The sequence below is a fragment of the Nuphar pumila genome, chromosome 5 (genome assembly GCF_984573655.1).
Source record: "Nuphar pumila chromosome 5, dmNupPumi1.hap1.1, whole genome shotgun sequence".
NCBI lineage: Eukaryota > Viridiplantae > Streptophyta > Magnoliopsida > Nymphaeales > Nymphaeaceae > Nuphar > Nuphar pumila.
Window position 1 is genome coordinate 97,380,787 of NC_143253.1, and position 26,067 is coordinate 97,406,853.

At 39.2% G+C, this 26,067-nt stretch overlaps 1 protein-coding gene across 1 annotated transcript in view; it reads left to right on the plus strand.

Moving 5' to 3' along the window:
* Positions 1-456: 456 nt before the first annotated feature.
* Positions 457-26,067, plus strand: part of LOC149837876 (uncharacterized) — a 37,274-nt gene continuing 11,663 nt past the window's right edge. The window contains exons 1-5 of the mRNA XM_090006246.1: positions 457-1,410; positions 2,055-2,182; positions 4,390-4,530; positions 5,981-6,067; positions 7,307-7,460. Of these exons, the coding sequence (XP_089862372.1) occupies positions 469-1,410; positions 2,055-2,182; positions 4,390-4,530; positions 5,981-6,067; positions 7,307-7,460 (1,452 nt within the window). The 5' untranslated portion in view covers positions 457-468. The remainder of the gene's footprint in view (positions 1,411-2,054; positions 2,183-4,389; positions 4,531-5,980; positions 6,068-7,306; positions 7,461-26,067) is intronic.

Genomic DNA, 26,067 nt, shown 5'->3' on the forward strand with positions numbered 1-26,067 from the left:
AGAATTATGAGACGGGTCAGGGGTGCAAACCTTGAACCCGCCTCCACCCCGGTCCACTGCTAAGTGTGGTTCATTGGCCTAGAAAAAAAACAAAGAATATTTCATGGCCAAGCAATTTTCAATTATATTGCAATACATGCAGCGCTGTGCCATGATGCAGCGTTCTATATCATGTGAACACTTGAAATGTATTGCAGAGCATGGTTTTCTTTTCATTATAAACAATTTATATTGTTAATATTTCTGATAATATATATCAAGATTTTCATTTTTTCTTTTTTGTTTTCCAACGATTTCTCTCCTGCCAATCTTACATCATCGGATTTTATTCGGATTTTGATTAAGTTTGGCTGCAGGATATTTGGATCTGGTTTCGGATAAAAAAGATCAGGACCGTATCCGAACCGTTTGCAGTCCTACCAACTACCAGTGATAGGCTAAGGCTGGTGCAGAGAGGTGAATGTTGATATGATAAAATGCTGCACTGAACCAGTTCCACTTCCGCCACCACCCGTTGGGGGGCCACTGGCGGCCATGGAGACGTCCTGCCTCTGCTCTTCCCTCCCCCATTCTCCGGTGGGTCTCACCGGAAAGCGTACGGCACCCGAAGCTGCTCGCCGTTCTTCTCTCAACCTCTCACTTCACCCCCGCTCTTCTTCTTCGAAACCGCACGAACTCAACGGCCCTTCTCCAATCTCCGGCAACGTCCGTCGTCCCGGGAACCCAACCTTTAGTCCTTCCTCCGGCAAGAAATCCAACCAAACCAAACCCAACCCATCAAAAAACTCGAACCTACTTCGCAATTTCGCCGGTTCTTCCAAGGTCTCGGAGAAGCTCTGGCTCTCCAGCAAGATTTCTTTGGATCTGTCCCCGGCCGACCACCCACCTTCCCAGCCCCCAGAGGAACCGACCGGGACTGCGGAGAACGAAGTTCGAGAAGAAAGACGAAGTGGAGTGCCTTCAGATGCGGCGTACAGGGAGGAAGGGAAGATTTTCGTGGGGAATCTACCGCTCTGGATCAAGAAGAGGGAGGTCGCCGAGTTCTTTAGGCAATTCGGGCCTCTGAAGAACGTGGTTCTGATTAAGGGCCACGACGATCCAGAGAGGAACATGGGCTACTGTTTCGTGATCTATGGAGGGCCTACGGCCGCGAATTCTGCGGCGAAGGCTGTGGAATTCGATGGGGTCGAGTTTCACGGGAGGGTCCTCACTGTGAAGCTGGACGATGGGAGGAGGCTGAAGGTGAGATCTGCGGAGAGATCGAAATGGTTGGAGGGATCGGATTCGAAGGATTACCGGTCGAAGTGGCATGAGGAGAGGCATAACTCCTGCAAAGAGCTCCGGAGGGTCCTTGATACTGAGCCAGAGAATTGGCAGGCTGTGGTTTCAAGCTTCCAAAGGATTAAGAAGGTACCAACGTCGATTATAATGCACTGAATTGTTGGTGTTCGAAAATGGATGGATAGACAGGTTACAATTAGTTTCAAATTCTAGTAGAAGGAAATGAATGTTGAAAGAAGAAAATATGATGCTATGTAATTGTAAAGTGAAATGTTTTAGTAAGTGAGTTCATCTAAATGTGTGTTTTTTATAATGTACCTGCTCTATGAACTAATTCTGAAGTACACAAATGTTGTAGAGGACAAAATACATTTTGACAACATTTAAATGCGCTTTTAGCTAAAATTCTATCTCAGATATTTATAACGGTGTTCAGTTTAAGATGATTCAATAATAATGGATGCATATGGTTGCTATTTGTACTCGAAGTAATCCAGCACTTTGGTATAATTTTCAGTTGATAGCAAGATGTTCTTATTGAACGTGCTTATGCAATTGCATGCGTACCTATGTCAATTGAAGGAAGGTGTGCGAGTTGTCTCTCTCTCGCTTCCTCGCTCATCAATGAGAGATGGCTTACTTATTTAGCGTGTAGAATACTTTCCTGTAATTTTGTTAGCTTGCTGTTGTTTATCTATAGATGTATTAGTTCTAACTGATTTTGAGGAGTATAATGCAACTTATTGGCTTGCTTAAATGCTAATCTTTTTCAGCCTTCAAGAAGGGAGTTTGGATTAATGGTTAATTATTATGCTAGACGAGGTGACAAGCATCACGCACGTGCAACCTTTGAGAGTATGAGAGCAAGGGGAATAGAACCAAATGCATATGTCTATACCAAGTAAGTGTAATTTTTATTCTTAATTTCTTTTTCTCCTTATTCTGGGTGTGGTTTTATGCTATTTTTGGTTTTGTCTATTCAACATATAAAGTATGGAAATGCTTGAGTTGAAGATGAAACAGATGGGAGGATTAAGAGCGGGAGTAATACAAATAAAGTATAGAAATACTTCAGCTGAAGATGAAACAAATGCGGATAAAAGTGGAAGTAATACAAACATGAATAAAAAATATAATTTTATGGGATTCTAATAAACATTAAAGTCGCAAACAGTTATATTGATAAAAAAACACATACATAATAACTGTCATAATGAAGAAGAAAAGTCTGTACTCTAATAGGCACCTAAAATATTGTGAGACTATCTGAGAAAGATATAAGTACTTCCTCCTATAAGCTTTATTTTTTATAATTATCGAGAGTGATGGTTTTATTAACAAAATTTCCTGCATTTTATGCCTGTATGGACATCTTATTGTTATGGATGTGTATGGGATGCTTGGGTGGACATGCCTTACAAGTCATGGCTACATTTTACTATTAGGCAGCTGCATAAAAGATAGAACACTCATCTCATCTCCAAATTGATTTTTTGTCAACACGTTATTGTTATTCATGTGTACATGTGCTGCATATGAGATTTATAATTGAATCTCTATTCTAGTCAGCATCTTGATATGGACAATACTTTTTTTTTTCTTTTCCCTTGTTTTTGGCTGGGAGAGAGGTATTGGGTGGGAGAGACTTGAACAAGCTGCATGAATTCTACGAATTGATCACAGGTACATCACAACTTCCTATTTTAAAACCTGCATAAAATGTGGCTGGAGGCTTCCCTGTCATGATCTTCGACTATTAATTCAGAGGCTACACTTACATGTATTTAGTAAAACTGTGTATATAAGGGCTCACTGATTTTCTGTGCTTAATTTCATCAACTTTTAATGTTCATGCTAAAATTACTCCCGTATAACATAATTATAGGCCAACCTGATTTAGTCCAAGAGATTTTCTCCAGTTATTGCATTACAACCTTTCATCTATAACTACATCTTATAGAAGACATTACTCTATTTATTTTAACATCTAGAGTTTAATAGCTTTTCCGTCTCTTGGTAAGGCTTGGCATAAACATCAGCATAAGAGAGACAATGGCTGACTTGTCTGCTATTTGCCTTCAGAATTCAGATATATATAGTGTAAAGATATATGCGGAAATACAAAGAGTGCTATAAGCACTTATAATGTCCTACAATGGACAAACAAAAGATACAATAGCCAAGTCCACAAAGGGACAACACAACACAAAATATAAATGTCTCTTTATTGAAAGAGAGAGAGCTCTCAAGAATGAATGAAATACAAAGGGGGTTCACCTCTATTTATACAAAAGAAAAGGAGAGGAAGGGAGGCCTCGTGGCCTCAAAAGGAGAGCCACAAAAGGAGGCTCCCATGGAGTCATTGGGAGCCCCCAACGGTCACAATTGTGACCGTTGGGGGCCCCAACGACTCTATGGTGGGGCCCCTTAAGTGGCTTAAAGAAAATGTAAAAAATAAAAATAAAAATAAAAATAAAAATAAAAATAGAAAATTACAGGAAATAAAGAAAAACAAGTACCCCTATCGGGTACTGTGTGAAATGACCATAATACCCCTATCGGGTATTATGGTGTATTACATATATATATATATAAATATATATATATATATATATATATATATATATATGTAATGATACATATATTTTAACATATAGGGCCCTTTTGCTGTCTTGAGATGTAAACTTTTGCTTATGGAATATTGGAGGACACTATTCTTGGTTATGGTTCTGTCCTCTTTGTTCTCGCACTTACTTTTGATTCATTTGGTCTATATCAGCCATTTGCCTGATGGCTGGTCAATTTTGATCTATATAAAAGTTGTGTCAGGATTTATATGTGATTAAATGCCCATTAAATGGTCCAGATCCTTCATTATCTTCTACTAGATTCTTTTATATGATGAATGCAACTTTTTTATTGTCTTTGTGATCAACAGCCATTATAATCTTTTCAGAGTATGCCTCTTCTATGGAAAGATTTAGGTGCATGAACTATCTTTCTTCGAAGAAGTGAACCAAATTGATTGCATCTACAAATTCTGATAAGATTACAGCCCATGCTAGTATGATTTTTTGCATAATCTCAGTTTAAGATTGTTTCATGCAGCCTTGTTCACGCTTATGCAGTTGCCCGAGACATGCAGGGGGCAGTAGCTTGTGTGCAGGAAATGAAGTCTGAGGACATTGAGATGACTTTGGTGACATACAGTATTCTTATTGCTGGCTTTGCCAACATGGGTGATTCTAAGTAAGTAGCTCCATGCATCTGTATGCAGCTTTTTTCTGTGTTTTTTTCTTATTCGTTATTAAGTTTTCAAATTCTGACATGGGAGTCTTTTATCATTTTCTCTTCTGGAAATCCAGTGTTCGTTCTTCAGAAAACTTCATTTTGGGCTTGACTGCTATTAAGTATTATTTTGCATGATTTTAAGCATAGCTTAAACTGAAAATCAAATGTTTGGTTCTGAATTCTTGGATCGGATTCCTAACAGTTCCTGAAGGCTCGATGTGGGAATTGGCTAGTGTCAACTCGCCGAATTCAGTAGATGATGCAATATATGATGGGTTTCCTTCTAATTCCAGGAAGAAGGGGTCTCCTAATTTTCATAGTTCGAGGAAGGAGCTGCCTCCATAGGATTCTAGAGAATTCTTTACACTTTCATTACTTGGATAGATGCTTACAATGGAAGACTCATGTATTTATACTCCTTTCCTCACTAGAGGTTTAGACCCAAATTATCAACCCAATTACGATATTCGGATCCAAGATCCAAATGCATACTCCTAACTAGGACTAAGAACCATGAAGACTCATGTAAATTCAGACTAAAATATGTCAAGAAATACAACTAAACTCAACATATTACTAATCAAACCTACTACACTACTACGAAGGTGGTGGGCTCGTAACATTAATAAGCACCTTCTGGTATAAACTCTTTACACATTATAATATACTTAGTATGTTGTACCATAGTTAATGCCTTATTCTTGGCAGTACGGGTTTCCCCATGGATTCTCTATTTCTTGCAGCAGGCTTTTTCTGTAGATGAGTAACCCTTTCTTCATTGATTAGAGTTCCTCTTTTTGATATATGGCTCCTTCTTTCCATATTACACGTGTTCATGGTAGATGTCAAATGTCTAAATACCAAATGCATTGTGAATTGTGTGTGTGTTCGTTAAGATTGGATGCCAACAAGTTCGCATTTCTTTTTGCTGCTGACTAATTTATAATATGGTGATTGAATACATTAATTGTCATTACTTGGGTTGTTTATGTGATCTTATGAAGAAAAGAATCAAAAGACACATTTGTTGTACTTTTACTACTATGAGTCATCGTAGAGGAATTGCTCAATAGTTTTTGGAAACTGAGGGAAATGAGTGATTTTTCATGTTTCTTATGCCTATAAAATCATACTGTTTGATTTTTTCAATAGGATCTGAACAGAATCATAGTTTTTTTCCCCTGTTGCTTGTTCATTAACTGGTGGTCTTTCATTTACTTTTCCCTATTTCCAGATTTTCATGCAAAAGTCATTGTAATTGTGCATGTATACCATTTAGTTACAATTGAGATTAGATTATTTTAACTTTTTAAGCTTGCTAAAGTATGCTGCTATAGTGCATGCTGTGAATCTTCTCTATAATTGTTCAAAATATTCCATTATATAATCTTTTATATTGCTTTGGAAGAGCTGCAGAATATTGGTTTAAGGAGGCAAAGAGGACACATACATCCCTGAACGCAATTGTCTACAGTAACATCATATATGCTCATTGGTGAGTATTATCTACAAATCTTTAAATATATATGATTGTATTATCATTATCATTCCTAAATGATGCACTTAGTTCTTATTATTGCTTAAGCAGTCCATTGGATTACTGTAACTGTTGCTCATTTTGATGTTCTCAGTGCCTGTTCACCTGTCCATGTTCTGTCTTAACTGCACAAATATATCTTGACATGCGTGGATAACTCTGTTTAATGAACCAAATAATAACTCGAGCCCCATAGCTGGTAGAATCCATTTAACAGCAGGGCTGCTTTAGCAGTGAAATTGGCCTGAATTGAACAACTGTGGTCTACTTGGGCTGCCTCGTTTACTGTGGCTTCCAGAAGCTAAAAAAGAACAACTATTGTGAATTTATCAAGATGGAAATGCTCGCTCTATCAAATTCCTAGAGTGGACATATTGTTATTATGGTGAAAATTACAATTGAAAATTAATCTTTTTCATGAAAGGATTAGAGTTATGTAGTAGAACATGCAAAATGGGCAGACTTTTCTTATTTTTGCCTTTTGGGTGTTGACTTAAGGAATTGACACAAATGGGGGATTGATGACAGAGATGGCAATGTCAGGAGACAGTTTTGTATGTGTCTTCATGCTCTAGGAAGTGTGATAACAGAGATGAAGCTAGGGTAAGTGGAATGAGTGAGATAGCCAGTATTTTTTTATTTGTGCGTGGGAGGATGGTGGCCAACAATTTTAGGCTACAATGCCCATGGGTCAAGCTGATTCAACCCAAAGAGAATAGTCCAGAGCATCTGTTAGGGCATTTTATATTCATTATGAATGAGAAATTTCTGCAAGCCTTAATGAGGTGCTACTCATTGATTACTTGTCTGTGTTTAAATTAAAAAGGTATGAAATTTGATTAATTAGCATAAAAATTTACCTTAACATTTTTCAGCTTGGAACATTCTGCAATAAGTTATCCTGGTTGAGTTTAGTCTCTATTCATTGATCATTTAAACCTTTCTTTGTGCTGTTGTACAGACCCAGCTTCATTGTGTTTGTTGATTTTGCAACTCCATTTTATGAGTGTTATTTGAATTGTTTAATCGTGTATAGTTCATGAACAATCTTGAGTAGTCCCTTGCTTAGGTACTTGTAGCTTATGAAAGATGAACAGAGGGAACGTCTGCTGGACTAAGTAGTCTTGGATTTGTTTTTTGATAATAACATTTTTTCGGTAGGACTTTTTTTTCTAATATTTCATAACTGTCATGCAGCCAAGTTGGAAATTTAGCTCGAGCTGAAGAGCTGGTGGCAGATATGGAAGGAGAAGGAATTGATGCTCCTATTGACTTATATCACACAATGATGGATGGTTACACTAATATACGGAATGAGTCGAAATGCTTGATTGTTTTTCAAAGGCTTAAGGTTAGTTCAGCAGTGTACTGAAACTAATTGTCAATCTCAACTATAACCATGGTTTGTTGTGCCTAGGCATCTGGTCTGTGTCACGTTAGGTTCTTGGCTAGTAAAATATCAGAGGTTGTCATGAACAGCCAATAAGGTGAATAAATAAAAAATAAGCCTTTCTTAGATGGACTAGGTGTTCACCCAAGTTTATTCCTCTAAAGGGATTGGAGTTTTCAGGACAATAGATATAATTTTTCACCTTATAATGGTGAAAAAGTTATTGGCCACAAAATAATGTGCCACTAACAACTTTTTCAAACTTGTCAAAAGGCGGATCAAGCCCAATATGTATCAAAACATTTGACAAATGGTGCCATCCAGATTACTAAAAGGCTAATTGGGTTTCCTGGGAAGGATTACTTAGGAAAAGACTCCAAAACACCTTAGATGGTAGAAGAGCTTGCAGTGCAAAAAACCAGTAGAACATAGTTACCCAGCTCTATGCTTTGACATCTCAATGACCCATGACTCGGCATTCCAAGCATCACCAAACACTTTTTAGTTTATGATTCCACCCCCTACTTACCAGAGTCTTTGGGCTTTGGTTTGCAGTGATGCAAACATCAAGCAGCTGACTATGCACTAGACTAGAGTACCGACTATATAAATAAGCTTCACAACTCAAAATGTGTGTGCTCTTTAAAATGGATGCCCAAACTCAAATTTGCTTAAGGTTTTAAATACAAAATAGAGCGACCCAAACCTGTTTGCATGAAGTTACCTTCAATATTTCAGATAATTCTTTTTAAACTGAATAGATGCCTGAGCAACTAAAGTTTTCTTGTTCGATAGAATGCATGACAAAGACATGTAGATAAAGCATTTTAGTCTTGTAGATTTGCACTAAAACAAAATGGATACGATCCAGCAGATATCACCAAAAGGCAAGCATACCCTGGGAAGAAAACAAGAGCAAACGTGTAACGTCCCTAAAAAATCCAACATTTTTAAAACTTTTTCAAACCCCAAATTTTGAGAAAAATTTAAAACTTTTTATTTATATAAACAATTCACATGGTTCTCGAAAGTAATATGCCAACAAGTTCATCTATGGTTACATTCCAACTGTTCCAAATACTAGACGGCTCACCTGAGCGCAAGCGCGAGTGTATATTAGCCTCCCAGTATCAGATCTAGTACATAATCATTCATAGACACAACTTGATTGAGATTATTACTCTAAAAGCTTCTCACATGTGAAAAAGGAAATGCGGAAGACAAAACGTATCAAGATTTAAGATAATTGATGAGTTACGTAAAGATTTAAAGTTCTAAACCATATGCAAGAACATAACATGAATGAATGATAGAATTTAAAAATGTTCTCATTCTAAAATATTACACTTCTTTAAATGTGAGGATTTAGACAAAAAATAAAATTTATATAAGTTTTTAACCATCTCAAACTTTTGCCTCATACCTCTAGGAATCGTAGTAGGTAAGAGTGGAGCCTTCAACCACGCAACAACCTGCGCTTCACTTCAATCCTCTATGAGGTTATCTGTAAATATTGTAGGGCATCAACCACATACCTGTAGGGAACCAAAACTAAACTTGAACAATGCAATTCAAGTGGAAATGATGTAATCAAGTGTAATTTCATCATTTTAAAAATGAGAGTCAAGGAAATCCACATCATAACAAGAACATGATATTCAATCACATAAATCATCATTAATTTTATGACATTTATAATTATATCACTTGTATGCATGAAAACTTAAAATCATTCTCATTTTAATTCATGACATTCAATTTGTAACGCCCCGAAATTTAACCCAAATTTTTAGGAATTTTTTTTTTCAAGCGAAAACAACTAATAATTCTCGGGTTAAGCATTTCAGAACGATACAGGAAGGTAAAAGCAAACCACACCATTTATTTCCACTTTAATAATAATAAAATCCAACATCAGAGTTTTCACATTTAGTCTCAAAACAAAAATCTCAATCTGAAAGTAAGCAGAACCGCCAGGGAACAAATGGATCAAGTCTCGGTCAGCGCCTCATCCCGTATCGCTCATAGAACTACTCTTCTCCTGAAAATAATAGAAATTATAGGAATTAGACTACCACGTCTAAGTAGGAAAACTGTAATTATTCTTGCAAGTAGATCATGTGTCAGATGTGATGTGGGTGTTGTGTTGGAATTTCAGTCTAAACATAACCACATAGGGAATTCGATGCAATAGCAATAATAGACATATATCTGAATAGAAAGGTAGATGATGTAACAGTTTATACTTAAGCACAAAAAGCATTTTACTCAACTACAACAATTAAACAAGGTATTAAGCAATTAAAGCAGAACTTACACTAACATGAATAACATCTATATAAAGTCCATAATATGAACTAAATTAACTACTATGCGCACAGTTTAGGATGTGGTTTTATCATAAGCACCGAATATAAAGCATGATAAAAAAGTAAACAGTTGTCTCTTTAATGACTCCAACACAGTGATACCTAACTGTTCTAGTTAATATTTATCTTTTCTTATCCCGCGGGTACACACGGGCCAAGGCAACCATCACAGAAGAGGACGTTCGGGGGTATATTATTCAAAGTTGTTTTATTAACCCGAACATTCTAACTGTGACAGAAATCCCAAGGGAGCGGCCAGTGACCGAGAGAAACTCCCAAAGGCCAAAACCAAACCAGGATGCATCCCTAACTTCTGCAGAAGTACATAAAACTACCACCTAGGACCAATTGGTAGTCTGGGTCCCTCAACTCCGAGGACTGGGGACCAACGAGTCACTTTAGCTCGAACAGAAAACACATCCCCGGAGTTTTGTACCACCTACCCTCTCCAAGGTAAGCCCGAACTGAGTGGGTTAAGCTTTTCATTTATTTTATTTCCCGAAGTACAGGGCATTTCCCCAACTTCCTTCTACTATCCTAACAGTAGAATTCCCAACCTTAATCATTTTACCAAGGTGTATAGACAGTTCCCATCCTTTGTCGTATTGATTGCATAACCTACTCAAAGCGCTCTGGTGCCTTTAAACCAATCAAGCAACAATATTTTACTTTCATTTTCATGTGGGTTCACATCATAACTTCGACGGCCTATTCAAGACCCTCAATACCCTAGCTAGACCTCCATATGTCCACAACAACCCGACCCGTATGTTCGGTTATCAAAACCTCATTTATCATTCTTATTATCATTTATTTATTCCTTAATAGCAAATTGCTACAACTCCTCCGGGTATTATGAAGGGTGGCATGTAATACAAGCTCTGACAACAAGCAAAAACACAGTTGGTGTACTTTATTGAACGTGCAGTATAGTCCTAAAGATTTGGTAATATATGTATTTCTCCCAACATCCTCTCATTCGAACATTCCACAAGATATACAGCTTATTTGGCACTTGATACTTTCAGCAAGTATGTAGTGTTAGGCAATAGTACTACAGCAAAAATACAATTTGACAAGCCTATGAACATTGGAAAATAAACATCTTAATGGCCATTTGAATCTTCTAGATGTACACATAAAGAATCATTGGAACCCTTTGAATGAATATGCAGTTGACCCATATAAATTAGGCAGTTTAATATGCAGCTAAACATCATTTTAAATTGCTAGTTACTATGGAGTGAACACCAAATTTACATGCCGCCTAATATACAACTAATCATCTATTTAAATTTACAAGTTACTATGCAATTTAATATGCAACTATCTAAGCATTTAACATAAAGTGAATACGAAATTAAATACTAGATTGAATCTCAACCTTACATGCAACTAAATCGACATGGAGTAACAGTTTAATATGTTGTTTCATATGAAACGAATATGATCATATAATGCAGCTAACTAGGCATCTAGCAGTTGATTAATCATGCAGCTTCATATAACATGGGAGACCATTATAACAGACAGCTGATTAGTCTTTGCACCCTCTGGAATACATACAACCAACCTTGATTAATTAGGTAACAATCGTTATCACTAAACAGATACAAGACTCAATTATTGGCAGCACCTTGGTTTATCATAAGTAATTCAACTAAAAACATAGGAGTTAAACATGCATTCACCTTGATTAAGCCTATGCAAAACAAAAGTCCAGACCTTTACAACCCTCAAGCATGGCCATATGTGCACAGACTCTATGTCAGTCTACTATAACACCTCAACTCTGTTACAGCAAATTTTCCAAAACATAAAACACCACAGCGCAGGAGCTTAAGTATGCGACTAACCACCACTTCAATACACAAGGTACACAATCTACCGTTTTAGTTCTTTAGTGGGCACCCAGTCCCTACAACCCAAAACCGCAGGTAAATCATAGATCATCCTCTCACGAGTTAGATCAGCCTCTCACGAGTTAGGTAAAAACAATTTCATAATCAGTCCAAAAGATTTGCACAAAATAAATTCTAAATTCAAGAGAATATAGTCCCAGCCAAGTCATGCAGTCCCAAAGATTATATACAATGCTAAGTCATAACATTTACATGAATGTATATATATATTTACAGATATATATATATACATAAACCAAAAAAAAAATTCAGATGAACGTGTATACAACTCAATCACAAATTTCATTAGGTCTAATTAAATCATGAAATCCCAAAGAGACATACACAGGGATTAGATCATGATTCAAAAAGAAAAGAAAGGAAGCATCCGAAACCCCAAATTGTTGATTTGGAGTTCCCGGTTTGGGGTTGACAGACAACCCCCAACTGGAGATTTTTCCCCATTTACAACTCGACAGTCTGGGTTTCGGACAACCCACATCCCACCCGATCCATGCTCGACCTGAACAAAAATTTTACAGAAACCCTACCATTATCCGGCGAGGGTGTTGCGGCATCCACTGGAGGGGTCGGTCGGCCTGGACAGCACCACCACCGGAGAGGTCGGTTGCGTCTCCTGACACGGCTTCAAACAGCAGGCCCGAGCTCGGGGGAGGGGAATCCGAGGGTTAGAGAGAGAAGAGAGGGAGCATGGGACAGCGAGAGAGGGAGAAGGAAGGGTTTGGGGTCCCCCTTAGTAGGTGGGTGACCTTCCAAAAAGGAAGGAAGCCCGGCGGCTTCGGCTTCCCCCCTCCCATTTCCAAATGTTACGGTTCAAAAGAACCCTAACCAGTGACTTATCGGGGGGTTTCCCCCTTCATTTTTATCGGGCAACCCCCTTATCGCCCCCCCCCCCTTTTGTATCCTTCTTACAGGGTGTGGGCCGGGTCCGGGTCCGACCCGCGACCCGCACTCGGGATCCAACCACGTGTTGGATCCGGGTCTTATTTAAAGATGTGGACCCATAGTTGGGTCCAAATCCCACCTAATAATCTATATATATATATATTATTTATTTTCTTATTTACGTATATATAGATATTTAATAGGTTTATATGTATAAGGGTATCACTTAAGTATGGTTCTGGATCCGAAACTTGGATCCGTGCCCAATTCAATCTATTTTACGCATAAAACATTAAAATTTTTAATGGAAAAATTTGCAGTTATTACATTCTTTCCCCCTTAAAGAAATTTCGTCCTCGAAATTTACCTGTGGTTGCTTACTCGAAAAGGTTGGGGTACTTCTCCCGCATATTAGCCTCCGGTTCCCACGTGCTTTCATCGATGCCATGGTGTTGCCATCTCACCTTGACGAGAGGAATGGTCTTTGATCTCAAGACTCGTTCGCTTCGTTCCAATATTTCCACTGGTTTTTCTTCCATTGTTAGGTCTTCCCTTATATCTACGTCCTCATATTGGATGACATGTGCCGGATCTTGAAGATATTTTCTTAACATAGATACATGGAATACGTTATGTATCTGAGCATACTGAGGAGGTAGGGCTATACGATAGGCCGTTTCTCCAATCCGTTCCAAAATCTCAAAAGGTCCGACATATCTGGGACTCAATTTTCCTTTCTTACCAAAACGAAATACACTTTTGGTGGGTGATACCTTCACAAAGACTCGATCCCCCACATCAAAAGTGAGCTCCCTGCGCCTTTGATCTGCATAACTCTTTTGTCGACTCTGGGCTGTGAGCAGTCTATCTCTTATCATCTTTATCTGTTGGGTATAATGTTGTAACACGATTGGTGATTCTACCGACCGTTCACCAATTTCATCCCAATACACAGGTGATCTACATGGTCTTCCATACAGAGCTTCGAAAGGAGCCATGCCGATACTCGCATGGTAACTATTATTGTAGGCATATTCGGCTAACACAACATGCTTGTCCCACTCACCTTTCCAATCCAGCATACATGCTCGCAGCATATCTTCTAGTGTCTGGATAGTCCTCTCTGATTGTCCGTCAGTCTGGGGATGAAAAGCAGTACTCAGCTTCAGTTTCGTACCCAAGGCCTGTTGCAACTGACCCCAAAACCGAGAAGTAAATCGAGGATCTCGATCTGATATAATAGAAACTGGTACTCCATGCAGTCGAACAACCTCTCTGATGTATAAGTCTGCTAAGCTCTCGAGGGATTGATTTATTCGTATGGGTAGAAAGTGAGCCGATTTGGTTAGTCGATCCACTATTACCCATATAGCGTCATGTTGTTTCCGTGTTTTGGGCAAACCCACCACGAAGTCCATGGTGATTTCTTCCCATTTCCACTGTGGAATCTCCATCTGCTGCATCATTCCACCAGGTTTTTGATGTTCTACCTTGACTTGCTGACAAGTCAAACACTTCGAGACATAACTTGCGACCTCACGCTTCATTCCATTCCACCAATACCCTCGTTGTAAATCTTTAAACATTTTTGTGCCCCCCGGGTGTATGGTGTACTTGGACCTATGTGCTTCTCCCAATAGTTCTTCTTTCAACTTGGGGTCACTAGGGACCCAAAGTCGCTTTTTCATCCAGATACTGCCATCTTCTTTGAGTGAGAAGTGTGAATTTTCTTGCTGGGCTAGTGACTTCAGTTTCTCATACTGGGGATCCTCTTTCTGACCTTCAATAATCTTTGTAAGGATCTCCGGGTGAGCAGACAAATTAGATAATTTGATACTTCCCACAACTTCTGCGAACGGTTTCCAATCAATGAATTCCTCCACCAAATTCCACCCTTTTGTCAAAAGACTAGACAAACTGCAACCAGCTTTGCGACTGAGAGAGTCAGCTACCACATTTGCCTTTCCTGGGTGATAGGAAATGGTAAAATCGTAATCCTTTATAAACTCCAACCATCGTCGTTGTCGCATGTTCAACTCTTTCTGGGAAAACAGGTACTTGAGACTTTTGTGATCAGTAAATACCTCGAATTGTTCCCCATACAGGTAATGTCGCCATATTTTCAACGCGAACACCATGGCTGCCAATTCGAGATCATGAGTTGGGTAGTTTCGTTCATGAGTCTTTAATTGGCGAGAGGCATAAGCTATCACCTTACCATTTTGCATTAAAACACATCCCAACCCAGTACCTGATGCGTCGGAGTAGACCACAAAACCACCATGACCTGAAGGTAAAGCCAACACTGGTGCGGTGGTAAGCTTCTTCTTTAAGATTTGGAAACTCTCCTCACACTTATCCGTCCATTCGAACTTGATTCCTTTCCTCAGGAGCTTGGTCATGGGCATAGCAATCCGTGAAAAGTCCTGAATGAATCTTCTATAATAACCTGCTAATCCCAGAAAACTCCTGATATCACTGATATTCTTCGGTTGACCCCAATTTAATACAGCTTCAACCTTAGCCGGGTCTACAGCGACTCCGTCTCGCGATATGACATGACCTTCTCGAGCCAGAATTCGCACTTGGAGAATTTGGCGAACAACTGGTGTTCCTTGAGAGTCCCCAATACGATCCTCAAATGTTCACGATGTTGCTCTATGCTTTATGAGTATATGAGTATATCATCAATAAAGACAATTACAAACGTATCCAAGTATGCTCTGAATACTCGATTCATCAAGTCCATGAATGCTGCAGGAGCATTTGTCAGTCCGAATGGCATAACTACGAACTCGTAGTGACCGTACCTTGTTCTAAAGGCTGTCTTAGGAATATCATCGTCCTTTATCCGAAGTTGGTGATAACCAGATCTAAGATCGATTTTTGAAAACACTTTAACCTTTTGCAATTGGTCGAACAAGTCTTCAATACGAGGTAGGGGATACTTATTTTTGACTGTTGCTTGATTCAACATCCGATAGTCTATACACAGCCTCATAGAACCATCTTTCTTTTTCACAAAAAGAACTGGTGCTCCCCATGGTGATACGCTCGGTCTAATGAAACCTTGCTCCATCAACTCCTGGAGTTGTTTCTTCAGCTCCTCCAACTCTACTGGGGCCATACGATAAGGCGCTTTCGAGATCGGTGTCGTCCCAGGCACCAACTCGATATGAAAATCCACCTCACGCGGTGGAGGTAGTCCAGGCAACTCATCCGGAAACACTTCCGGGAATTCTCGAACCACTTCAAGTTCTTCTAATGGTGTGACTTTCGACTCGCAGGAGAATACATTTACTAGGAATGCTCGGCACCCCTGTCGCATATACTTCTGGGCCTTTAATACTGATACCATTCGGCCCTTCACTGTAGGTCTAGAGAGTCGAAACTCAACCTTTGGCAATCCTGGTCGGGACGAAACCACTTTCCCTTGTCGACAGAGAACGCTGGCATAATGTTCATATAACCAATCCATCCCCAAAATGACATCATATTCAGTCATATCGAGCAAGATTAGGTCAGCAGGTAAGTTCTGCCCTTCCAGTACAATTATGACATCAGGGATGTAGTTTACACATATCGAATTATATCCTATCGGATTGTACACATATAATTCATGTTTCAGAGATTCAGTATGTGCACCAAGTAACTTTGCAAATTCTACGGATATGAACGAATGTGTAGCACCACAGTCAAATAGAACAAGTGCAGCACAACCATTGACAAATACAGTACCTTGTACCAGATTTCCTTTCTCCAACTCTTCCGCAGTGGTGGCATATACTCGTCCCGGCACCCTCTTCTGTGCATTTTGCTGCGGTGTTTGCTGCGGCTGAGATGGTTGGTGTTGCTGTCCTCCCCCGGCATTTCGTTTCTGCATATCCGCCATCTTCTTGTGGCACTGACGGGCATAGTGACCCATCTTTCCACAGTAAAGACATGCTCCTGTGTCTCTAGGGCAAGGTTGTCCATAGTGGGACCGGTTGCACTTCTGGCACACCCGATTTTGTCCTTGTTGCTGCGGAGGACGATTTCCACCGTTGTACTTCTGCTTCTTGTAAGGTGGCTGGTACTTCTTACCACCGTGGTGCTGAGGCGGACCGGCTACCCGCTTCCCCGGTGTGTCTTTTTGACTCTTCCTTGATCTCTCCCATTCTTCATTCAGCATAGTAGCCACTTTCAATGGCTTGTGCGAGGGTGGATGGCAGATTTATCATCACTCGTGGTCGCAATCCGTCCTTGAGTCCGCGGACATACCTAGTTGCTCTGGCTTTATCATTCGCGAACAAATTTGGGCAATAACGCTCCAAGGTCCGAAATTTGGTAGTGTATTCCACCAAATTCATATTTCCTTGTGTAAGCTCCAAGAACTCCTGATGCTTCTGATCACGAGCGTACTGGGGGAAATATGTCTCGAGAAATGTTCGTTTGAAATCTTCCCATGGAATAGTATCCACTCCAGCAAAGTGGATGGTGCGGGTTGTGTCCCACCATTTCTGTGCATCTTCCGTCAAGCGGTAGGTGCCGAAGTCCGTTTGCTTATCCTCGGGAACAGACAGAACCCGAAAAGCTCGTTCTGTCTCGGCAATCCAACTCTCAGCTAATTCAGGATCAGCCTTGCCTGAGAAGGTAGGCGGGTTCAACTTCAAGAACTTCTCATAGGTGATTGTGTTTGTATTATGCCTTTCACTTATGGCTGCGGCTAACTCCGCCTGATGGCGCATTTGAGTGTCCATGGTTTGAGCCAGATTACCGAGAGTTTCCATCACGAAACCCCTTTGGTCCTGCCATTCGTTCGCCGTGCTCGAACTAGCTTGGGATCGACGATACATCTAATAATCATTTCAATACACACAGTTTTACTATCTTTGAATTGTAGTGTCCATAAAATTATCACAAGTATATATCTAAACTTATATAGAAAACAATGCAATTATCAGGCCTAATAAAGTAAGAATGATAAAAATATACTCACAGAGCGATCTCAGGATGTGGCATGACCGTGATCCTTGATTTATTGTTCCCAGGCTCTGATACCATAACTGTAACGCTCCGAAATTTAACCCAAATTTTTAGGAATTTTTTTTTTCAAGCGGAAACAACTAATAATTCTCGGGTTAAGCATTTCAGAACGATACAGGAAGGTAAAAGCAAACCACACCATTTATTTCCACTTTAATAATAATAAAATCCAAGATCAGAGTTTTCACATTTAGTCTCAAAACAAAAATCTCAATCTGAAAGTAAGCAGAACCGCCAGGGAACAAATGGATCAAGTCTCGGTCAGCGCCTCATCCCGTATCGCTCATAGAACTACTCTTCTCCTGAAAATAATAGAAATTATAGGAATTAGACTACCACGTCTAAGTAGGAAAACTGTAATTATTCTTGCAAGTAGATCATGTGTCAGATGTGATGTGGGTGTTGTGTTGGAATTTCAGTCTAAACATAACCACATAGGGAATTCGATGCAATAGCAATAATAGACATATATCTGAATAGAAAGGTAGATGATGTAACAGTTTATACTTAAGCACAAAAAGCATTTTACTCAACTACAACAATTAAACAAGGTATTAAGCAATTAAAGCAGAACTTACACTAACATGAATAACATCTATATAAAGTCCATAATATGAACTAAATTAACTACTATGCGCACAGTTTAGGATGTGGTTTTATCATAAGCACCGAATATAAAGCATGATAAAAAAGTAAACAGTTGTCTCTTTAATGACTCCAACACAGTGATACCTAACTGTTCTAGTTAATATTTATCTTTTCTTATCCCGCGGGTACACACGGGCCAAGGCAACCATCACAGAAGAGGACGTTCGGGGGTATATTATTCAAAGTTGTTTTATTAACCCGAACATTCTAACTGTGACTGAAATCCCAAGGGAGCGGCCAGTGACCGAGAGAAACTCCCAAAGGCCAAAACCAAACCAGGATGCATCCCTAACTTCTGCAAAAGTACATAAAACTACCACCTAGGACCAATTGGTAGTCTGGGTCCCCCAACTCCGAGGACTGGGGACCAACGAGTCACTTTAGCTCGAACAGAAAACACGTCCCCGAAGTTTTGTACCACCTACCCTCTCCAAGGTAAGCCCGAACTGAGTGGGTTAAGCTTTTCATTTATTTTATTTCCCGAAGTACAGGGCATTTCCCCAACTTCCTTCTACTATCCTAACAGTAGAATTCCCAACCTTAATCATTTTACCAAGGTGTATAGACAGTTCCCATCCTTTGTCGTATTGATTGCATAACCTACTCAAAGCGCTCTGGTGCCTTTAAACCAATCAAGCAACAATATTTTACTTTCATTTTCATGTGGGTTCACATCATAACTTCGACGGCCTATTCAAGACCCTCAATACCCTAGCTAGACCTCCATATGTCCACAACAACCCGACCCGTATGTTCGGTTATCAAAACCTCATTTATCATTCTTATTATCATTTATTTATTCCTTAATAGCAAATTGCTACAACTCCTCCGGGTATTATGAAGGGTGGCATGTAATACAAGCTCTGACAACAAGCAAAAACACAGTTGGTGTACTTTATTGAACGTGCAGTATAGTCCTAAAGATTTGGTAATATATGTATTTCTCCCAACATCCTCTCATTCGAACATTCCACAAGATATACAGCTTATTTGGCACTTGATACTTTCAGCAAGTATGTAGTGTTAGGCAATAGTACTACAGCAAAAATACAATTTGACAAGCCTATGAACATTGGAAAATAAACATCTTAATGGCCATTTGAATCTTCTAGATGTACACATAAAGAATCATTGGAACCCTTTGAATGAATATGCAGTTGACCCATATAAATTAGGCAGTTTAATATGCAGCTAAACATCATTTTAAATTGCTAGTTACTATGGAGTGAACACCAAATTTACATGCCGCCTAATATACAACTAATCATCTATTTAAATTTACAAGTTACTATGCAATTTAATATGCAACTATCTAAGCATTTAATATAAAGTGAATACGAAATTAAATACTAGATTGAATCTCAACCTTACATGCAACTAAATCGACATGGAGTAACAGTTTAATATGTTGTTTCATATGAAACGAATATGATCATATAATGCAGCTAACTAGGCATCTAGCAGTTGATTAATCATGCAGCTTCATATAACATGGGAGACCATTATAACAGACAGCTGATTAGTCTTTGCACCCTCTGGAATACATACAACCAACCTTGATTAATTAGGTAACAATCGTTATCACTAAACAGATACAAGACTCAATTATTGGCAGCACCTTGGTTTATCATAAGTAATTCAACTAAAAACATAGGAGTTAAACATGCATTCACCTTGATTAAGCCTATGCAAAACAAAAGTCCAGACCTTTACAACCCTCAAGCATGGCCATATGTGCACAGACTCTATGTCAGTCTACTATAACACCTCAACTCTGTTACAGCAAATTTTCCAAAACATAAAACACCACAGCGCAGGAGCTTAAGTATGCGACTAACCACCACTTTAATACACAAGGTACACAATCTACCGTTTTAGTTCTTTAGTGGGCACCCAGTCCCTACAACCCAAAACCGCAGGTAAATCATAGATCATCCTCTCACGAGTTAGATCAGCCTCTCACGAGTTAGGTAAAAACAATTTCATAATCAGTCCAAAAGATTTGCACAAAATAAATTCTAAATTCAAGAGAATATAGTCCCAGCCAAGTCATGCAGTCCCAAAGATTATATACAATGCTAAGTCATAACATTTACATGAATGTATATATATATTTACAGATATATATATATACATAAACCAAAAAAAAAATTCAGATGAACGTGTATACAACTCAATCACAAATTTCATTAGGTCTAATTAAATCATGAAATCCCAAAGAGACATACACAGGGATTAGATCATGATTCAAAAAGAAAAGAAAGGAAGCATCCGAAACCCCAAATTGTTGATTTGGAGTTCCCGGTTTGGGGTTGACAGACAACCCCCAACTGGAGATTTTTCCCCATTTACAACTCGACAGTCTGGGTTTCGGACAACCCACATCCCACCCGATCCATGCTCGACCTGAACAAAAATTTTACAGAAACCCTACCATTATCCGGCGAGGGTGTTGCGGCATCCACTGGAGGGGTCGGTCGGCCTGGACAGCACCACCACCGGAGAGGTCGGTTGCGTCTCCTGACACGGCTTCAAACAGCAGGCCCGAGCTCGGGGGAGGGGAATCCGAGGGTTAGAGAGAGAAGAGAGGGAGCATGGGACAGCGAGAGAGGGAGAAGGAAGGGTTTGGGGTCCCCCTTAGTAGGTGGGTGACCTTCCAAAAAGGAAGGAAGCCCGGCGGCTTCGGCTTCCCCCCTCCCATTTCCAAATGTTACGGTTCAAAAGAACCCTAACCAGTGACTTATCGGGGGGTTTCCCCCTTCATTTTTATCGGGCAACCCCCTTATCGCCCCCCCCCCCTTTTGTATCCTTCTTACAGGGTGTGGGCCGGGTCCGGGTCCGACCCGCGACCCGCACTCGGGATCCAACCACGTGTTGGATCCGGGTCTTATTTAAAGATGTGGACCCATAGTTGGGTCCAAATCCCACCTAATAATCTATATATATATATATTATTTATTTTCTTATTTACGTATATATAGATATTTAATAGGTTTATATGTATAAGGGTATCACTTAAGTATGGTTCTGGATCCGAAACTTGGATCCGTGCCCAATTCAACCTATTTTACGCATAAAACATTAAAATTTTTAATGGAAAAATTTGCAGTTATTACACAATTTCATAACCATTCGTATACATGATAATCATTTGCATAGATATATGAAACTAACAATTCATAGCATACTCCAAAGTGAAGTAAAAATGCAATATATCATGTAATGCCATCATTTACTTTCTTTATGATCAAAAGGAACATGCTTATGTCCAACTTATGACTAAGGCATGCATTATTTCAATTACAAATTCACATGGCATTTATCAGATCATTTATGCACTTTGCATTCAAATATAATAATGGAACATGTCCTATCTTGACCCTTCCCATTTGCCTCGCACACACAAGCACCTCACGTGCATCATTCAAGCCCTTGGCTCGTATCAACAGGTCAAATCATATGATCAAACATAAACATGTCTTTTTCATTCACATGTAACAAATTCATATGCAATGATCATGTAAAATCTTAAAAGTCTCTACCTGTTCACAATATATGATTATACATATGAAATCAGTTATCCTAAAAATCTAATTAATTGTTTCTCTTGCTTATTTAAACCCATTTGGTACAAAAAAATGGTATAGACATCTATAAACAAGCATAGGAGTATTCATTATTCTATGTATTTTTTATTGCCCACCTATGACTTAAGTGGTTCTTTGTCGAGCGATTCAACCCCGCAATGCAGTGGTTGGGAGAACGGACCCATAGTCCCAAGTCTTGGCTTATGCCAAATCAAAATCGCTGGCGAAAAATGGGGCATACATCGCTAACTCTGCAGAGCTGTGATCCTACCACCTAGGACTCATTGGTAGACCTGTCCCCTAACCTCCGTGGGACGGGGACAAGAGACGCCTTCAGCCCTTGAAAACACATGTCCCACGAGGCTTATACCGCCCTTCCCTCTCCTGGAAGGACACGAGATCAGAACGAATCCAGTCATCTCAGAGAGCCTGGCCTTGCCGGTGTCTCAAATGAACCAATAGTCTGGGGTTATCTTTATTATTAAGTCATAGGTCAGAGCCAAACATTATATTATCACAAGATAACTCTCATGCCCTCATGCATGAATTCAAAAGTCTATGTCACTTGCATAACTTAAACTTACATGCTCTCATGCATAATATCAAAGTCTATGCTACTTACATATATAAAAATTTATGCCACTTGCATAATTCAAATTTACATGCTCTCATGCGTGATATCAAAGTCTATATCACTTGCATAATTCAAATTTATATACTCTCATGCATGTTCATAACTAATTTGTATTCACTTTCATGCATGACCTTATCATGTCATGATTCAACTATACAAGCTTACATGCATGATTCAATTCTAAGATGATTTCATGCATGATTTAATCTCAACATGCTTAATACAAGATACACTCACATGAGCTATTATGCATGCATAGATAATTCAACTATTGCATGCGCAAAATACATCACATCATACTTGCACACATTAACAGGATATACAGAAAAATGTAATCATCGTAACAAGCATGATATATTCATTTTAGGCATGTTTTCATGATACACATTTCACATGCATGGCAAGTTTAATAAAAAAAACAATGTAATGCAAACATTTGATGCAGTCAATTCAAATACTGCAATACAGTCAACCATTCATTTCACAACAATGTCAAACATGTACCTGCAACAAATACACTCCAATATCCCGCTAACTACAACCATGACCAGCATGGTCTCCAAACTACAATTGTCAACAGTCCTAGATATTCACAACTAAGTGAGTGTGTGAGCAGGAGAGTATTGCATTCAAGAAAGTAATTAACCTGTGATGTGCTTGCACCACTTACTTACCACGAGTATTTACCTGATTTGCATGCTTTTGTATTTGTATTTTTCTTATTTTTTTTTGCATGGCATTTTTAGCCGCGTGCGATGCTTAGCATTAAGCATCGCGCAATTTGCTCAACTACGCACCTGCAATGCACATTTATGTAGACAATACAATACATTTCTAACCTTTTCTAGCAATGTGACTGTGCTACGAATTCAGTGCGTATATTAACTAACTTTTAGATTCTATCATACAACATGAATAACATTCTAAAATTTTAGTTTAGGAATTTTACCTTTTCGATGTGAAATGAAACTCGAGATCTTAAAAGTCCAGTGCAACTGCCACACAACACGATCTACTTGTCCTTCTCACAATGAGAGGGTGCTACAATGTTGCACAAAGAATGATAACTTTTATCTAAATATGCTTTTGCACATGAGCGATAAAAATCAAAACGTAAATTGGTAATTCGATTGGCGAAAACTGCGAAGCAATACCCTAACAAGTCCAAACAAGATTGGACAGTCGTGTGGAGCAACTCCACAGGCTGCACGCTACCCAATGCATCACCCCAGTGATAGCACAAAAAAAAATCGAGGCTCGTTTGTGCTCAATGTTTTGAGACTATAAACTCGGGAATCAACTCGGCAAGCATTGACTCCTGATAGTCTACAAATTCTAAAGTATGTATATATTCCACCTATTCTTCTCAAATTTTCTTAATAGAGCATTATGATATGCTAAATCGCAGCTAAAAAAAAAATCCTAATAGACATTTAAACAGAAAATACGTGTTTAACAACATGCAAAAAAATTACCTATTAACGACCTAGGTTTCTTAATCACATTGCCTACAGTATTCCCAAACAGGACGCAACAAAGAATGGCACACCCGAATGGTAAAACCCTTCACAGCATCACCGCACATCTAACCACAAAGAAATTTTTTTACCCGTTTGCTTGTACCATACTAACCACGAGCCTAAACCAGAAACTTCAACTCAACAGTCATATGCAGAAGAACGACATACCAGCAGGGGACTAACCAACAGAAGGCTCCCTTTCCCTCAGATGCCTTCTCTACCACGAATCCTTTAAAGCAAGATCAGAAAGACGAAAAAAATATTTGAAATCAATACCTCAAAATAATCTTATATCAAATAAAATCGAAGCGGACACCACATTTTTTGCAAAAATAGATCGCAAACAACAAAGAAGAGAAATCACCCTAAAGAAGAACTCAAATCAAATGAATACACGCTTATTGATCACGATCTGATCTGGCCCTTTGCTCTGCCCTCCTCCTGTATAGAGAAATCAGGAAAAGCCAGAGAGTGAAAACCGAACCCTAGATGTCGGAAGAAGGAAGGATTCTCAAAGCCATAGAATGAAAACAAGAAGAAATGAGGAAAGAGGAATTCGGGGATGGACTCACCGACAAACCATCATGGCCGAAGGAAACTCTGGCAGTAGCTGGTTTGCGACTCCTGGTGGTTGGCGCTCGAACAGGAGGAAAAAGGAAATTAAGGGGAGAAGAAGAAAAGAGGGAGAAAAAAAGGAAGGAGGGGCAGTGGTGGTCACGACGACGACGTGGGGAGGTCGACTGCTGGTCGGTGTTCAGAGGGAAGGGAAAGAGGCGACAAGTGGGGAAAAGGAACAGGAGAGGGAGGCTGGTTTGCGGGTGAGGAAGAGGGAACGTCAACAAGGTGGGAGTCGGCGATGGCACCCGACTCCGGCCGGTCTCTGAATGGGGAAGGAAGGAGAAAGAAGGGGGTTCAGTGGCTGCGTGAAGGAAAATGAAACGAAAATGGGAATGGGTTTTGCGTTAGGGCATTTATGGGTGTATCGTCGGGTCCGGTTCGGACTCGATTGTGGTCCGGTTCGGGTCTGACCCGTGAAACACGAGAAAAACGAAAAAAAGTTAGAAAAAGCAAATAAAAACCATTTAAAATTTAAACTAGGACTTTCATGATAATGGGTTGTGTAAAAATGCGATAATAAAAGATTTAATTTAATTGAAGGTTAATAATCTTATTTTAAACAACATTTTGATTTTAAAGTTGATATTCTATTAAATTACAATATTTTTGAAATTAACTTTTATGAATAAAATACCCTTTTTACAAAATCATTATGAGAACCATCAAAATATGTCCTGTTACGTTCGAAACACCTCCAAAACGCTTAAATAAGTTTGTGATTTATTAAAACGATTAAATTGAATATTTTAATAGTATTTTATTTACGTAAATGATTGAAATGACCATTTTACCCTTCTTTGTCAGAAAGATAAAATTAAGCGTATAAAACATACCAAATTGACCATAAAAATAAAAACATATTTTTAACTCGAAATAAAGCAATTCCTTTATTTATTCTCTTAAAAATTTAAAGGTTTTACATCCTACCCCCCTTAAAATAAATTTCATCCTCGAAATTTACTCAGATACAAATAACTGAGGGCACTTCTCTCTCATTCCCGCTTCGGGTTCCCTAGTGCACTCCTTGGTACCATGATGCTGCCAAAGAACCTTGATAAAAGGAATGATCCTGGTTCGCCGAACCTGTTCCTTCCTGTCAATAATCTGAACTGACCCCTCGATGATAGATAGGTCCTCCTGAATATCCACATCCTCGTACTGAATGACGTGAGAAGGATCTTGAACATACTTCCTGGGCGTGGACACGTGAAAAACATCATGAATCTGTGAGTACTGCAGTGGTAACTCCATGCGATAGGCTGCCTTGCCAATCCTTTCTAAAACCCTGAAAGGATCGACATATCTTGGATTGAGTTTACCCTTGCCAAAATGAAAGACACTCTTGGTTGGAGAGATCTTA